The sequence below is a fragment of the Siniperca chuatsi genome, linkage group LG5, assembly GCF_020085105.1.
Source record: "Siniperca chuatsi isolate FFG_IHB_CAS linkage group LG5, ASM2008510v1, whole genome shotgun sequence".
NCBI classification, from domain to species: domain Eukaryota; kingdom Metazoa; phylum Chordata; class Actinopteri; order Centrarchiformes; family Sinipercidae; genus Siniperca; species Siniperca chuatsi.
Genome location: NC_058046.1, coordinates 16,863,956 through 16,881,606, shown reverse-complemented (window position 1 = coordinate 16,881,606; position 17,651 = coordinate 16,863,956). Strand labels below are relative to the sequence as shown.

Genomic DNA, 17,651 nt, shown 5'->3' with positions numbered 1-17,651 from the left:
CAAACAAGACATACATGTTAATTAGTGAGCTTTATAAGGTGCTGGTAGGGCAGATTTTTGTTACCTTTGGACAGAGTCAGGCTAGCTGTTTCCCTGTTTCCAGTCTTTACGCTAAGCTATGCTATGCGGTTGCCGGCAGCAGCTTCATATTTGCCTTACAAACATGAGAGTGGTATTGATCTTCTCATCTAACTCTCAGCAAGAAAGCAATTAGGCCTATTTCCCCAAATGTCAAACTATTTCTTCAACTTACATCCAGTTTGTGACTGAGACTGCAAGTAGTCACAATGTCATTAAGCTTCCAGCACAATCTATTTTGCCTGGATGTACAAGTACATTTCGCCACTTTCTGGTCTGGCACAGACTGACATGACCAGTAGGGAATACATATCAGGGCTTTACAGTACGAGTACATCACTCGCATTTGCCTCTAAAAATAGATATGTGCGAACCGAAAAAATAATTACAAAAACATTACAACTTACAGTAACCCCTCCGCGCTAATTGTTCAAAACATAGTAGGACTGGCCATCAGGAGCACTGGGAGAAATCGCGGTGTTCCAGTTGCTCTGTGGGCCACTTGAGCAGCCCATTATACAAAAACAAGAGTGAGAGAGCTGCGTCGTCGGCCGACTGTGATTATGCACCAACTCACCAGTTTGGCAGCTGAAGCCATAAAACAGAAGACAATAGGGATAAATAAGCAGGGTTTGTGTTTTGCTAGCTATTTGGCTACACAATCTTTTGTTGAAACGTGTTCAACTTTTCATAACGTCAAGGCGCTTGTCAGTGTCACTTTTCATGAACTGACCAATCACAGCCTGGATGGGGCGGGTCAAAAACGTTGACGTGTTGAACTCATTATTATGTATGAATGGTTATGATTATTGACATGTTAACAAAGCATTAACAAATTAGAGACTAACCACCAGTGTAGACCATTTTTCTTGCACAAGGATTTAATTAAGGAACAAAACCTACAAAAATTATAAATGTTGGTTGTGTATTTATTAAACTGCTGTATTGTCCAACTGGCATTAATTAATTAATGCGAGTGGCCTATAGTATACTATTATATGAAATTATAATCAATATACTAACATTATTTGATTAATATATGAATATTATACTGACATTATACTATTATATTAACATTATACTTTTTATTTAATGTTATAATAATATACTAATACACAACTGTATACTACTTACTCATCCAGGTTGTGAATAGTGCGTTTGCAGTGGACAGATGTAGATTTAGCCAGAGCCAGGATGCCAGTACCATTGTGCCAATATGTGCTCTTTCTAGCCAGCCTCCTCCTAAGAGCAACATGTTCCACTTGCTCTATTTCACATCTATTTTACTGAAGTTATTTTTTTTAAATATTGTTCAGTAATCGTGTTTACATAAAGTGTGGCATGGGATGAGTGGGCTGTGCAGGTGTATTGTGTATCTGTCTCTGGTTCAGAAACTACATGTCTCAAATCCCACAAGCCGCAATGTTCCAATCACAGTAGAGTTGTCTGTGATGAGTGTTTTCACTCATCACTGTGATGAGTGATCAGTGTTTTAAAAAACTGTCAGTGTTTTAAAATCTGTTTTCAATGTGTCAAATTTAAAATAATATCTGTTTCAATGTTTAAAAATCTTTGTCCATATTCTAAGGCATATGCCTAGTGTCTAGATACTAGGGTCTTCCACTTCCATAGTCCTCCACTGGTTTTAACACCATAATTGCAAACACACACACACACGCATGCAGCATACATATGTATGTAATAAACTGTTTGTTAATAAACTCTGTGTAACTTGAACATTTTTCACTGTGCTCCTAAATTTCTTTGTGTGCTCCTAATTTTTTTCATTTGGAGAACATGTACTCCCTGAGAAAATAGTTAGCGTAGAGCCCTGCATATACAATGTTGGTCTTTTTTCTTTTTTTTTAAGTAATCTTATTTATCTGTTGTTGGGCATGAAACAAACTTTTGTTTCAACTCCATTACCACATCATACAATATGATGTAAGCTCTGGGCAAGCCTAACCAAAACCTACAGCAGTCATGGCCCAGAATCAGCACCCATAATAAGTAGGAAGTGGTTGAGCTTTGGTCACTGTGGGGTTAGAAGCTTTGCCCAATGAAATCATCACCTCAAAGGCTTGCAAACACAAAGTCCTCTCTTTGGAGTCCTTGTCATAAAAACAACTTCTGTTACCACAAAAGCCTCCAACTATAGCACTCAAAGGAGTGGGGATCTTTTTTTTCCCAGCCAGAGGTATCCTACCTGCTTAGGTTCAAACCACTTTTTCTGAGAAATGCTTTTAATCGTTTAAGACCACCTCCACTGCTCCTCTGACTTCATACTGGGAGTAAAGCAAATTTACTTTTCAGAGAGTTTGTGCTGAGATATATTCCCACAGGAGTCCTAAATTCAACTTACTTAGCCTGAGGGACAAAAGACAGGCCTACCTGGAAAGGCCAAAGCCTTCACTAAGAGACTTGACTGAGAAACAAAGAACAGGCAGTAGAAAGGCGCCAAGCCGACACAGCCATTAATTCACACCTAGATGTAATATTGAGATGAAATATCACTTGAAGCCAACGCAAGATCTCAGTTGAATCCAAACACTGGATTATCAATGGATGGGACGCAACACGGCGCATGAAATCCCGGCGCACGGTTATGACGACACCAACTCGAAACCAAGCCTGGCACCCCACATTGCCCACTGTCTTTTCCACAGTAAAGTGTTTTACGACAGGAGGCCCATCACGTCTTTCTCCACGGTAACTCCCGTTACCACAAGAAGACGCTTTTCACGTGAATTTTAATTTCCCTTTGAAAAGTCTTAATTTGCTGGATGAGAAACAGACTGTTTTGTGTTTGCTGAACACTTTTGGATCCTGATCGTTTACTCCCCATAACGATCCCGTACCTGCAGGAGGAGGAGACACAGAGTGACCATTCCCTTCATGGAGAGCAAGATCGCCGCTGAGCCCCTCTACCTACAGACGTCGACTGCTGTTTTCCTTAGCTTCCCCCGAAAGGGACAGTTTCGCCATTGGACCTGGCTTTGTCAGCGTCCGAGCCTGAGAGAAACTCCGCTGGACAAATCCAAACTAACTGACGCATCAATCACTAGCCAAGAGCGATTTCAAGTAAGAGGCTTGTGTCTGGGGAGATTTTATGACTGTGAAAAAAGTTTCATTGTTGTGAATTATGCTTTGCTTATCTGATGGACCGCTGCGTCCGAATTGCTGTGTTTTTCTTTGTGTTAGCACGTTCCATTTTGTATCGGTACCATGCTGTTGGGCCGTTTTAACTGTGTTAGCTTTAGCCACTGTGGGAGCTAATAACTTTGCTTTATCAGACTAAGGTCCAGTAACACGTCTGTCGGACGAAAGTCTGCTGCAGGATTACTGTGTGATAAAGGGACAGCTATTAAGTTTTGCCATGGCATTTTAGATTCCTTATGCCTTACTCTGTGTGCTTTCCTCTCTCTCCACTAACCCACACACCTCTGCACGTACATTTACACGCCAGCTAAGCTGCACCCTATCTTGAGGACAAATAGAGCCTGTCCTCCCTTTTTGTCCCTTGGTTTGAGATTTGCGGGTCTACCCACCATTTTGGCTCCGTGCGTGGTCACGTCGGCCGCCTTACAATCCCATTCTATTGTCCCTCATACACACACACACCTCTACACACACACACACCTTATGTGCTTGCTGATTGTTGTATGCATATTTGTTTAAATTAGACTGTGTAGTAGTGGTTGTTGGCTGAAGTTACTGATTGTTAATCAGTGCTAAGGTTAAATAAACTTTTGTATCTTTTCAAGAGCAGTTGCCTGTCGTTATTGTGTGTACGTGTTGTGATAATAGCTGGTTGCGACGATCGGTGCTCGGACCTCACCATTCATTGTCCATTATTAATTATTATTAATAATTATTATTAATATTCAGAAATATATTTGATATTTCTGCTAATAACCAAACCTGCCCCACCTGAATCTCAACACCACATAAAACCATCAAGGATACAGTGCATGGTGTGGTTAAGACCTAAACTGTGCTCAGAGAAGTGGCTTGAGGGGAGGGGTTAAAAAAAATATTTAAAAATTACAACAAATGCCCACCTAGCTTCTTTCTTTTCTTTAGTGTAAAGGTCTCCATCCTTGTTAGCAATAAGCTGGTCCCCCATTCTGCCATCTAGTGCTCTCATTACTGTGTATCCTGCCTCAGCCAACCCTAAGCCCTGCAGAGGAGCACAGAGGGCTTTTGTCTGAGGATAAGATCGATACCTCTCCTCATCATGGGCCAGGGGCAGCGATAATGCACTCAGCCCAGGGTCTGGAGGGTTCACAGGATTTTGCAGCAACCTGGGACCAAGGACTCTTGCTTTCCTGAGGTGAAACCGTTACCCATGTACAATATGAACCATGAAGTCTCTACGGAATAAAAAGGTGCAATGGTTCCAAAACTATGATCATATTTTAGATACGTGGATTTTAAGATATATAATTATATATGAAGGATTATGTTAACTCACAAAAGGTGATTAAAAGGAATATTACGCCATGCTTCCATTATAAATCACTATAAAACACAATCAGATGCAGTAGCACCACCTAATATACAGTAAATGTTACAGGTTTAATTATTCACTGCCTGCATCATGCCCCTTTCATGAATACCTCATTCATCAAGTAGTTAAAAATTGGATTTGGTGACCTTTAGCACCCAACTCTGCAGATCCAACACAATACACTGTACCTGAGCATTTTCATATACAGCATCCTCCCATGACACTGCAAGCTCAATAAAATATACTATGATCTAAGACTCTGACCACAACACTAAGTTCAGCCATACGTTAGCCAACCCATGACCGCCCTTAGCTGGTCTTACAATGTAAAGCGATTTATTTTTTGTGATGGCCTTGGCAGGTAACCGATAAAAACTGCTCAGAGGGAAGTTAACTGCTAGGACAGTATTTCCTTAAGGTTTACTATCCCTTTAGACCCATAGTAGAGGGTAATTAATGATGATTACGACACTGCTAGTATTGTTACAGGGTTATTTATGTATTATAGGGCTTGGCAGGAAGAAAGATTTGACAAATATGACTCCTCCCCTGAAAAAATAAATTACAGCCACCCTAAACTATGAAATCAACAGTAGCTATATATAAAAGAAAGAAAAGTTTAAAACATTTGCATGCCTTTAAGCTCTCATTTGTACAATTCTCTTTTACTACTTTAGTTATCTTTAAAGCCTACAGTAAAAATATGATCACTGGGCTCCAGACGTTTGTCAGTCCTATGGTAACCAACAATAAATCGGCAAAACAAATTGTTGGTGTGTCTGAATCTCTGTCTGTTGTAAATCAAAGACTGGCAGAGAAACATAACAGCAAGGCCCACCATGATGGATTGTGTTAATTAACATAATAGATAATAATTCACATCCATCCAATTTCAGGTTCTTGCTAATTAAAAGTCAGCTAAGCTCATATGGTTTAGTAAACATTTTTACAATTTTATTTTCTAACATGGAGAGAGTAATGTCACTTTGGAAATGCAATGACATTCAATTTAAAATGGTTGCAGTTATCAGATCATGGCTGTGATGTAAGCAGAACAGTTTTGTGTATTATTATTAGTGTTTACATAAACATACTGCAGTATTACACGAGACTGTGATGCCATTAAATACATGAATATGCTAGTGCAAAACTGTGTTCAACAAATCACAGATTTTGAATTTCGAACCGTAAATAATGGACCCATGCTGAAATTCCTACAAATGTATCTTCAACCTTCAGCTCATAATAGTGTTTGTGCTTTCTTCCACTGACACTGTTGGGTCTTGCACCATGCATTGTGAAATTGTATATGGCCTGTTAAAAATCAAGTTTCTTTAGGTCTGAGGGGAGTGGTAATTATCAGATCCATTCGGTATCTGTTGTTTGGGAGTTACAGTATGACTGACCCCTCCTTCCTCCTAACATCCACTGGACAGCTGATGTCACAGCTTGTGGCTCAATTCAGGTTTGCAACATGCCTCTCTCCCTTCTCTCTGCCCCCCACCACCTCGTTTCTCCGCACGCTCATTACAGATGCCCTAGTTTGCTCATGAGCCAGGAGAGCCTTGCTAGCCTCATTACAAACTTGGAAACCTCCCCATCTTTTGTACCTTTTTCCCAGACAAGATCGCCCACATTCATGCTTGTATCCCAGAAGTGGCATAAAAAGATTCATCAAACATGTATAAAGAAGTGGAGCTCACATCTCCTCTGAATCTTCACAGTAACCGCTGAAGAGGAAGGTGTCTGTGATGGGAAGCACCAGTGCAGATTAACAGGCGAGGGGGGAAATTCATTTTACTCAAAAACTGTGTCACTAATTCACAGGATTAATGCATATTCAACAGCACATGAAGGCATTTCTGTGACCCTGTTTGTTAAATGTTTACCTCATTAGCTCTCTTGTTTTCATGTTTTCCATGTGGCATTTTGGATGAAAGGGAAATTATGCCACACAAATACACTCTGTGACTGAGCAACCCTCTGACTGAAAATTCATAAAGGATGCACTAGTACGGCAAATTAAAATGCTTAATCTTTTTGCTGTGTTTTTGTGTGTGTGTGTGTGTGTGTGTAAGAGACAGGGAGACACAGATAGCTTCAAAGAACCAACTATAAATTTGATAAATCCAACAAAAGCATTTAGTTGAATATTATGTTTTACATTATTATAATGTTTGCATTAAAGGATACATTTTGGGAAAAACGCTGACACATAACAAAAGTAAGATAAGATCAATACCACTCTCACATCTGTTGGATCAATTTGTAGCTAGAGCCAGTAGCTGGTTAGCTTAGCTTAGCATAAAGACTGGAAACATGAAGACACAGCTAACCTGGCTCTGTCCAAAGAAACCAAAATAAGCCTGCCAACACTTCTAAAGCTCAATAATTATCAAGTTATAGCTCATGTGTTTAAAGGTCCAGTGTGTAGGATTTAGTGGCATCTAGCGGTGAAATAGCATTTTGCAACCGTTTGAATACTGCTCGCATCACCCTCCCCTTCCAAGCATGAGAAACTTCGGTCGCCACGAAAACGACCCTATCTAGAGCCAGTGTTTGGTTTGTCCGTTCTGGGCTACTGTAGAAATATGGCGGTGCAACATTGCGACTTCCATGGAAGGGAACCCACTCCCTCTGTAGATATAAAGGGCTTATTGTAAGGTAAATGTAAACACAACAATTCATATTTTCAGGTGATTATACACTAATGAAAACCTACTTATAAATTATTGTATTCCATTTCTGCCAATAGCTCCTCCTAAATGCTGGATCTTTAATCCATACAAAAATAGAAAGTGATGGCAGACAACAATTTTATGGGGGGTTATGTGCCATATACCATTACTTGTCTAAGGGACATGACTTTCTGGAATCTCTGCTGGTTGCCTGACACACTCGTATATGGCTAACAAACACTGCATCACTTCTCTCTGTCTCACTGCATAGCAGGTCTTTCATACATTATTTTTTTGGTTACAGCCATACTGGCAATTCAAACTGTGAAAAATTTTATGTGATGCTCTATTATACTATTTTACTATGTGCATTTTAGTACATGAAGAAGTAGTTACAAAATATCTTCTGATCCTTGTTCCACTCATACTTCACACGCGCTTGCCTAAGCTGTGCATTGTGTGTACTGAAAAGGGCAGGCCTTGACAAATTGAATTTCTTCATCCTGCTTACCCCTTGGTCAGTGAATTTCATGTAGCAGGCGTTACTTACTGAAAGAGCCTCAATGTTGAGCAAGAGAAGGCTCAGGGTACAGTAGCTTTAAGAGCGATGATGTACAGTCACAGGTGATAACTGAACATCAAACAAATGTAGCTGCTTATCGGTGATTACTGTGTGTCTCTGAATAAACACTCATTTCAGTTGTAGAAGCAAAATTGAGCAGGATAATGCAAATATACTGTCACAGACTTAGTCTTTACACATATATTGGAAATGATGTATAACTCAACAAAAGCATCAGAAACAAACAGACAAGCATGCATCTGTGAAATAAGTACATGCTCTACAATCTAACACACAAGTCCAATACACAGTGCAGGCAAAACCTATCCAATAGTTTTATTCATATCATCAAACCAAATCTTCACCCAGCTGCAGAAGAACTGTGGTTTGATGTGTTATAATAATAATAATTTCTGGAGTTTGTGTGTGTGAGAGAAAGACAAAGAAAGAGAGAGAGTGTGAAAAAGAGAGGGCAAGATATCCCACAAAGATTCCTCATCAATGCATTGAACCTTTTTAAAAATACGCTCTGTGATTTCAACTTTTGAACTTCTTCAGCTGCTGATTTAACTTGTCAGACTAGATACAGTACAAGATTTTTAAGCATAGTGTTCACAATGTACTTCAGTTTGATTTTGGCTGCATCTGCAGTGGAGCACACCTACCTAGAACAGCTGAGGCAGGTTAGAAAGATCACACTAGTAAATATTTCATATATCTGAAACAGTGGTGAATAATACAGCGACCATGCTGTCGGATTGCCTGGTTTAGAAGCAAAACAGAAGAAGTAAGACAACGTTCAGCATGGTGAATGATGTCAGTGGAATTAGCTTGGATGTAGAACATGGAAACAAAACAGAATGGGAGCAATGTTTCTTTAAATAAACTTTTTAAGAAATGGTCATGAGGTCTAGACAGCTGTGCAGTTCATGGATAAAGCTTAGGTAGTCCTTTTCAAGTTGTTGTCATTAACTGACAATCCAAAGATTGTTCATTGCTAAACCGCATCACTGCCCATTGGCATTAGGTGGAATTCAACTTCTTCCTGTCACTAAGTCAAAGAGACCAACAATTGTGCTGCTCTTTGTCACTCCCTGTCTGTGCTCATCTGAAACTACTGACTAAGGGCCGCCTTGTTGCTTGTTGTCACTGGCTCAGAGGAACTTAAATGCACATATTTCAATTTATTAGGGCTTCAGTTGGCCTATGATTGCCCCTATGGCCTAAAAAGAATAATTTATAGAAAATGTAATCTAATCATCAATTTCATACCTGCACCTAACAATTACCAAAATGGTGCAACTTGTTGCAACCTTTGCCCATTTTATAAGTGACAATGAAAATTACACAGTGGAGAAGATGATCTTTTTTCAGTTTTCTAATGGGCTTTACTTTGATGTTTGAAGGTGATTGCTGTTCATTGAACTTCACATTAAAGGGGATTTTCATCCTGGTCTTTTAGCTCTCTCTTTCTCTCTCCTCCTGTCTGGTACTACACATCCCAAGGGTAAACTAAAACATCTGGGCTGGAGATATTACACTTAAAAAAAATGCACTCCACTTCTTAATGGATAGCATATACTTTATGCCATTACCTCAAATAACCCTTCTGAAAAGTACCTGGCACTAGTCCAGGGCAGTTTGTTCATATTTGAGATGAAGAACAGGCTTTCAGTTGAAATTCAGATTATACAGATTGCTGGCATATATTTCAACAGATACACTCCTTCTTGTTCTCAGTCACTCACCAAACACCTCCTTGTTGGCATTCACCACAATTTAGTGTAAAAGCAGACCCGCAGATAAATAAAGGGATGATGTTTTTCTTTTTTGGCAAATGAGTGAAGAATGGATGCGCATCCACACTGTGCAAAAGAGCCAGAATTGCTGCCTAGACTTTGTGTGATGACATTTCTGGGTTACCTCTCCGAGCTTCGAGCACACAAACCCACACAACTGCACACACACACACAGAAAAGAACACAGCATTGTCAGTACAGGTATTGACATAATCAAATATAAGTTAAAATGCTGTAAACTACAGAACTGATGAATCTGGGAATGAGATGAAATGCACAAACAAATCCAGAAACAAGGCCTACTATGCTCATTATTGGAGTGAGAGAGGAAAAAGAGATAGTCAGAATGACAGATGGATGGAAAGAGAATAGTAAAAGATGGATGGCAACTGGCACAATAAAGTTTGAGATTTGAGCATTATTGTCAACCAATGGCTACTTTTTAATCAATTTACTTGAACATGTAGGCTATCTCTTTTTTAACTTCTGTGGCATCATTTACTGTACATTTATGCAAAAGAAGAAAAAGGGTTAGTTACCATTTTAACCCTGGTGTGTAGACTGTAGGGGCTCATGGGGACATGGGGGCTCATGATTTAAGTATGCCTATAGAATAGGAATAAGTAGCCCACATCTTCTCAGGGCTTGTTGGAAGTAAGAACTTAAGCCACCTGCACCCCATCAGATCTCAAATAAGTAGATTGGGCTTATTGAAAATGCATTGGCGTTCCAGAGCCCAACGGAGAGATTTTATAAGATTTTACATTACATCACAAAAATGTGTCAGGAGCTGGCTTTTTGTGTAAAGATAAAACATTCAAAGGTTTATGCGTCATTCATCCATCCATGTACATGCTTTAAAGTCTGAAAACTGACATTTCAATTTTAATCTCACTGTTTTAAAGCTTTGGTCTCACAATAAAGCTTCAACAGGCTGAAACTACTCACACCTCCTCAGATATACAGGCTGCTGCAGTTCTGCACTTAATCCAAAATAATTTATTCTTCTTATTGATCTGCTGTGGAAAGGTGGACTCTTTCACTCATGGCCAACACTGACAATGGATGGCTGATGCTGTTCCCTGACAAAAAGGGTGGGTCCAGAGTGCTCAGTATCCACTTCAACTACAATACAAAAATTGTGCTTGGCTCGCATAAGGAATAGAGTGAAAATCCACTCTGATGCTTATCAGTGAGCTTTGCATTCCTGCCTCCCAACTCCCTTCCTAGACACACACACATACACACACACATACTCGCCATCTAGTGACATCATAACACGCTGAATCACTTTTAGTGTGTAGTTGCTAAAAAAGAAAAGACTTAAAAAAGCAAAATAGAATAATTTATACAGCAATTAAATGGCCCTATTTTTGGTGGAGACTTTATGTTAAGGTGCTTTTTATTTGCAGTGAACTGCTATTTAGTTAATATAGGTTGATATATATATATCCAGCCATATATATAGAACCTATATATATATATATATAGGTTCTATATATATGGCTGGATGCAAAGTAATTATACTGTATAAGTTAACAAAATAGAGAATGATGAAATGTGCTTTCCCATTTCACGTACAAGCAAAGGAAGAAGAGTGAGTGGGATGAGGAACGCAGCTTTAGGATCGAGGTCAATCTAAAATTTGTTGGACTGTGTTTCTCAGATTAAGAGCTCTAATCTTATTCGAGTTGTGATTTTAAAAATGTACACCATGTTTGATGATGCCAGGATGCTGTGCGGATGGTAGAGAAGTCTCAACTAATGTTTTCTAATGCAATTAGCATAATGCATCCCGACCACCTCAAATGTTATTTTTGAGAAAACTAGAAGCTATATAACATTGTACCTACTTACTGCAATAAGAATTATGAAGGTATTGCAGTGTTAACACTTTAATTGAACGTAAACCCATGTTTGTGTTTGAATGTGAACTCATTGAGTATAATGAGTATTTACCCTGGCCTCTTATTGCCCACATATTAAGCCATAGCACACACTGTGATGAATGTATATAATTATATTATATAACAATATGAAAAAAAAGTTACAATAATTTGAAAATAATTTTAGCCATATTCCCCAGGTGCAGCCAGAAGCGAATGCATGTGAGTAAATAAAGAAAATAAAGATGTGCTGTTTATTTTCACAGCTTATAGTCCTACCAGTTGAGTAGCTTTGTCTTTCAGGTATCAAGATGAATTACAAAGAATGCTGTTCAATACCAAGTGTTTAAAACTTTATTTGAACACCACATGAAAGTCGTTTTGTCCAGACACCTTCCATCGTCTCTACAAATTATGCACCTACAGTCATTCAACTCTTTTGCAGTCGTGCTAAACCTAAACTGGTGGATATCTTGTTGTGATGGTATTTGCACTGGTGTATTTGAGCTTGTGTGGGTACCACTTTACTGTTCTGCCACATATTACCATCCACTGACAGCAAGATTAGCCTCTGTGCAGTAATGTTGAACAGTGTGTTGTACTCTACTTTATGATATTAACACCTTAAAATGTATCTGCTGTGTATTGCATGTTGAAAATAATTTGTCTAAACAACAATTTAAGGCCAACTGTTTCTTATTATCTACTTGAGGCTAAATGTGTTCTATCTGGATGCCTTTGGATGGCTTTTCTCTTTATATTGTATTTCTGTTCATAAGACCTGAGTCAAGAAAGTAGTGAGCCTCAGCAAACTCATGAACAATCCCAAACAATATGTTACAGTTGTTCCAGTACAGATATTTAAAACAAGACATTATATAACTTTATTATTCTTTTTTTTTGCCCCTGCCCAGCCCCCCGTGGGCCTGCTCGTGCCTCCAAAAGTTGTGTCATTAATTGTGACCCAGTGGGATTACTTAAAACCAGCATGTGGTCTCATGAATGCTCAAACTATGAAAGGAAGGGCTGCTGCATGTTCTTAGCTGAAAAAGTGAAGTACACTCAACATGAAATGACACTACAAACGAAACATTCATATAATCTCTTTACTGTTTCAGAGGACTCTTTCCGCCTCTTTTTTTCTTCCTGGCACAGTTGCGGTCTGAATTTTGATACTGGCATTAATAGAATGCTAAGCAGATAGCTGCTTAAGCCAGCTGTCATAATGTTGCATGCTGCCTTTAGCAAACGTTAGACCTTTAACGTGTCTGGGAAAATTCTGAATCAGTGTTTCCAGAGTTTTGTGAATAGAAACATCAGACATTGATTTAAGGATTAGGTAAAATCAGGCAAAGTCTTGTGTGAAAAGAGGCTATTTTTACTGTTGATCAGTCTTTTGTGTTTGTCTTCTGTCTGTGTGATGTGTTTAAACACTGTTCCTTTTCACTCACCGATGTACAAATGCAGAGTTGATAAGCCTGAAGTCACCTTGAAAATCTAGAACTGGGCCTAAAGCATAGTAGGTCGCCAACACCACTGTTTTAGTTGAGTGAGACACTGATGACTAGTCAGGTGGTTACTCAGTTACTAGGGAGAAAATCAAATACAAAGACATAACAAGACGACAGCGGCACAGTCGATTTGTTTCTGTCTGAAAGCTTATGAGTGTGTGTGTTGGCTCAAACAACTTATTTTACCACTGTGCTGCCCATCCACATGTCTAGGGGTTTATTAAAGCTCTTTGGTAAGCACTTCCTCAGCATGTGTCCTTGCAACCTCTATAACCGACCCTCTAGTGCCTTCCCAATAAGTCAAGCATGAAATGTAGTCAGGACAACAGAGGCCAGACTACAGCGAAGACAAATAGCACTGTATCCATTAACTTGTCAGCATTGGAGACAAATTAACTCCCCTTTATTAATGGGATTAAGGAACATCTGCACTGACAATAAATAGCCCAATCAAGTTCCGCAAACATAACAAAAATAAAGACAGTGGCCAATGTCACTACAGCAGCAGGAGACGGCTTTGTGGATAGATTGATTCCTATGTTTTGATATTCCATGTTGCATTTCTGTATGTGTGGGTTATCATCAGTGAGTTGCTTTGATTCCTTTGGTTATCATGGCTGCCGATCTGGCAGAGGTCTGACCTCTCGACTGATTGAAGACTGTGCCATTTAAAACCAGAGTGAGTGCTGAGTGCTGTAGCGGTAGGTTGCAAGTCATCGTTAATAAAAGTCACCTGTACATCAACCATAACCTTCAGTGGCCAGTAAATGTAATTAGCTTTAGATCGCTGTCATCTGCATGCATTTATGGAGAACATCTTCCATTAATATCCACAACTGTTTGCAATTACAAGGATCTAGTTTTTTTTCTATTCTGCACAGGGGCAACCAATTGACTTAAAATTGACTTAAAGTAAACCAAGGACAATTAATTTAGTCATGTATATTGTTTCCAAGGGTAAGAAATCAAATTATAAAGCGCTTTTTAGGCTTTTATAGAAAAGGCCAATACTAGGGCTGCAACTAACAATCATTTTCATTATCAATTAATCTGCCGATTATTTTCTCGATTAATCATTAATCATTTTGTCTATAAAATGTCAGAAAACAGTGAAAGGTGCCCACTTAAATTTCCCAAAGCCTAATAGAATATATGTGTTTGTTTTATTTGAGCCACAGTCAAAAGCCAAAAATGTTCAGTTTACAATCAGAAAGAAAAGCAGCAAATCAGCACATTTGAGAAGCTTTAACCAGAGAATGTTTGGAATTTTGTTTAAAAAATTACAAAAAAAAAAGATTAATCGATTATCCAAATAGTTGTTGATTCATTTTCTGTCATTTGACTAATCAGTTAATCAGCTAATCACTGCAGCTGTAGCCAATCCTATACTGCTACAGTAATTTATTTACAAATCTCAGGTTACATGTCTGTAGTGATCAAATAACTCTTGACAATTATAGCCCACTGTGCATATACTGTAGTCAGAGGAAAATGTAAGTGAATTAGTCTGTACTGTGTTTTCAGTGTTCCATGGCCCCACAATATCCCAAGCAGTATTAAGTTACATCCAGCCAACATTTTCATCCCTCACATTTCCATCCAGGTCTATTGTTTATCCAAATGTGCCAGATGCCATTCCTGCTAGCAAAGAAGCAGCCTTCTGTCAGTCTTTCCCTCAAGTTTTAAACCGACAAATCTTCAGTCTGTAAGCATGATGAGCAACTGATCAAGCCAAATCGAAACTCACAATCATTCTAGAAATTACAACGTATCTACATCAGTGCATTGTGTTTGACAAACTTCTTCAACTGTGTTAAGCGGGTGAAATATTTGAGCAAAATGAACAGTGACCAACAATATTAACACTAATAATGATTCACCATTAACAGACAATCACATCGCCCCTCCAGATGGCAGTCCATTTGCCTAAAAGGCTCTAATTGCGCAGCCATTATAACAAGACTGGGACTAAAATTAAGATGCATAAATTTCATTAAAACTGACTATCTAAACAAACACAAAAGCATCTTACATTTCCATACAGAGGGCCCACTGGTGCAGTCATGTGCTTTGTCCAGGCGGACAGGCAGAATCCCAAACAATGTGTGAGAGTCAGCACCAGTAACCAACCAGAGGACGTGATGTATTGCACACTGTATGGGACAATGCAGTCTGTTTTACCTGAAGGTGAATGTTTCTACCTCATCATTTTTTTCAGTGGACAGAGGCACCCTGTGACATCCTCAATAGTAGTGTCTTTGAAGACACCTGCTAGCTTTGAGCAACGAGAAAAGGTAACTATAATGTAGCTTTTGTACAATACAAAGAGATTTCTAATCATCACAATGCACCCTTTCTTTATGACAGGGAGTTTGAAGGCAGTTGGACCTTTGGAGCCCTTTCAGTCTGACCCTGGGATGTTTGAAAAACAACAACAACAAAAAAAAAAAACATCCCTGAACAGTTATGTTGCTAAAATAGCTACCAGGGTGACCATTATGACTATAAGGATGCTCACACACACATATCAAATATTAACACCCTCCTTCCACCTCCACCTCCACAAATCAGCTCCTCACTGTGGATGAGGTTACAGCTGCACTCAGTTTGGAAACAGACGGACAAAACTCCCTTTACAATACCACAAATTTAACTGGGATATGATTAATTGAGGGACAAGTTCAGGGTGTATTTTTAACTTGCTGAGCCTTGAAACAAGTAGACCCACAGCTCCCTGCTTTTCCTCTGCATTCATTATGCCAGCCTACTGGGGGGTATTACGTCTTGTAACGGCTGACTCTGAGTTGACACTATGAGGCTTTAGTAGCCTTAGAAACTCTGCTTAAGGCACTCTCCAGCTGTAGAGACAGCGGTTTGTCTGACATGTGTGACTCCTGAGGCAAGCATGCTGCTAAATGAATAGAGACAGGGAGGATGGCATGACCCACTTCCATAAGGGCTATACTGCTTTCTTTACACAAATCCCACAGGTACTGTTCTGCACTCTTCATGGAAAATATGCAGCAGGGCAAAAGCTTAAATATTCCTATCACCAGAAAACTGTTAAGACAAAAGGGGGGGTGAAATGATGTGAATGCTCATTCAGGGGGTCAGGTGAATCTATAAGCTTTCAATAATCTTCTCTTGGCAGTCTGACAGTTTTTGGTAAGACTCTTCATTAGACTTGCAATGCACTGACCTTCTCCCAGTGTCATCCTAGTCAATAATGGTACTGCCATGCAACTAATACAGGAGGCTCTCTAGCATATCTCCTCTAAGTGGTAGCATCTAGATCTGTCTAAAGCATGGGAGAAATCTTTCCATTTATCTTTTTTTCTTAATTCAGTTTGTTAAAGAAGGAAAAGTGACGTCTTTCTGTCTGGGCTATATTTGGACAAACAGTCTTTTTTATCCTGTGGAAGCATCACAGAGGAGCGAAGCCAACAGCTTAACATTATCCCTGTGAGGGCGCACAAAATACTGGAGCAGTGCACATTTCTACCTTAAATGCGCGCGTCTGATGCACGGACTGATTTGGCCCCTGATTTGGAAATTGCGCACAGATAAAAAAAAATGTTTTAATAATAATAATTTAATAATCTGTTTCATCGTCTCAAACAAGTGTCCTTTAAACACAAATAAACCAATTAACTAACGAGTCGTGCACAGATTACAAGCGGTAGTTTTCTATTTCTACAGGCTGCTCGTATTCCGCAAACAATACAGGCTCTCCATATTCGCACATTGCATTTTGCTCAGCTATTCATGTGGGCTTCCCCTTTTAAATAATCAATTAACTTGGTCACTTGCAATATGTAAATTTGCTCCGATCGCTATTGACCAGTTTACGGTACACCCACGCTGAAGGGCCAGTCGTGTAAAATGTTTAGACAATGACAGCCAGTCACTTTTCCACTCACCTTTCGCATGCTGCGGGGCAGCGGCGCTCAAACACAGGGCGATGGAAAGGAGTAGCGGTCCCATCCTCTCTCACAATAAACAGGTCTGACTTCCAAGGTTACGGAGATGGGGTAAAAATCACGGAGCAATAGCCAAAAGTTGTCCCTCCTTCGCTCTCGCTGGGCTGTGTAGGAGTGCCCTGGGAGCTGCTGTTATACGTCCTCTCAGGTAAAGTCCTCCTCTGTGATAAAGTCGGCAGAGAGACTCACTCGCCACCTGGATTTGTTCGTGAACTGTGCCTGCCGGGTCGCCCTGCGCTGCTGCCGTCCCCGCTCCTACCGCAGTGGTGCGATGTGGTGGAGAGAGAGACGTGTGCGCTCAACACTCCCGGACAACTAGAGTCAAGCCCCCCTGAGTTAGGAAAATCACCACTTCCGGTCCAGACTTCCAAAATAAAACCCGGTAATTAATCATTTTTTAATTCAAAATACGCCGCATTTGATTCCCAGTGATGCAACAGTTATATAATGTTTACGGCTACTGTTTTATGTAATTTTTCTATAGTCTTTTTCACTGCAACGCTCAAGATATGAAGGCTTGTGCAAGACAGTGTTTCACTCAGTAGCCTAGTCAGTGCATTTTTATTTATTTAATGACACTTACAAAGCTATATGGCATGTACTCTATGTTTTTTTTTCTTTAAGTTAAAAAAAGAAAGTTACGTTTT

The 17,651-nt window shown here is 39.5% G+C and overlaps 1 protein-coding gene across 5 annotated transcripts in view; it reads right to left on the bottom strand.

Annotated features, from left to right (window-relative positions):
• The window catches only part of LOC122876405 (EGF-like repeat and discoidin I-like domain-containing protein 3), a 117,749-nt gene extending 100,461 nt beyond the window's left edge, over positions 1-17,288 (bottom strand). For 4 of the 5 annotated variants that reach the window (XM_044196711.1, XM_044196712.1, XM_044196714.1 and 1 more), the window contains exon 1: positions 16,945-17,288. In XM_044196711.1, the coding sequence (XP_044052646.1) occupies positions 16,945-17,008 (64 nt within the window). In that variant the 5' untranslated portion in view covers positions 17,009-17,288. The remainder of the gene's footprint in view (positions 1-16,944) is intronic. The other variant, XM_044196713.1, reaches the window with a different exon arrangement.
• Positions 17,289-17,651: the final 363 nt, after the last annotated feature.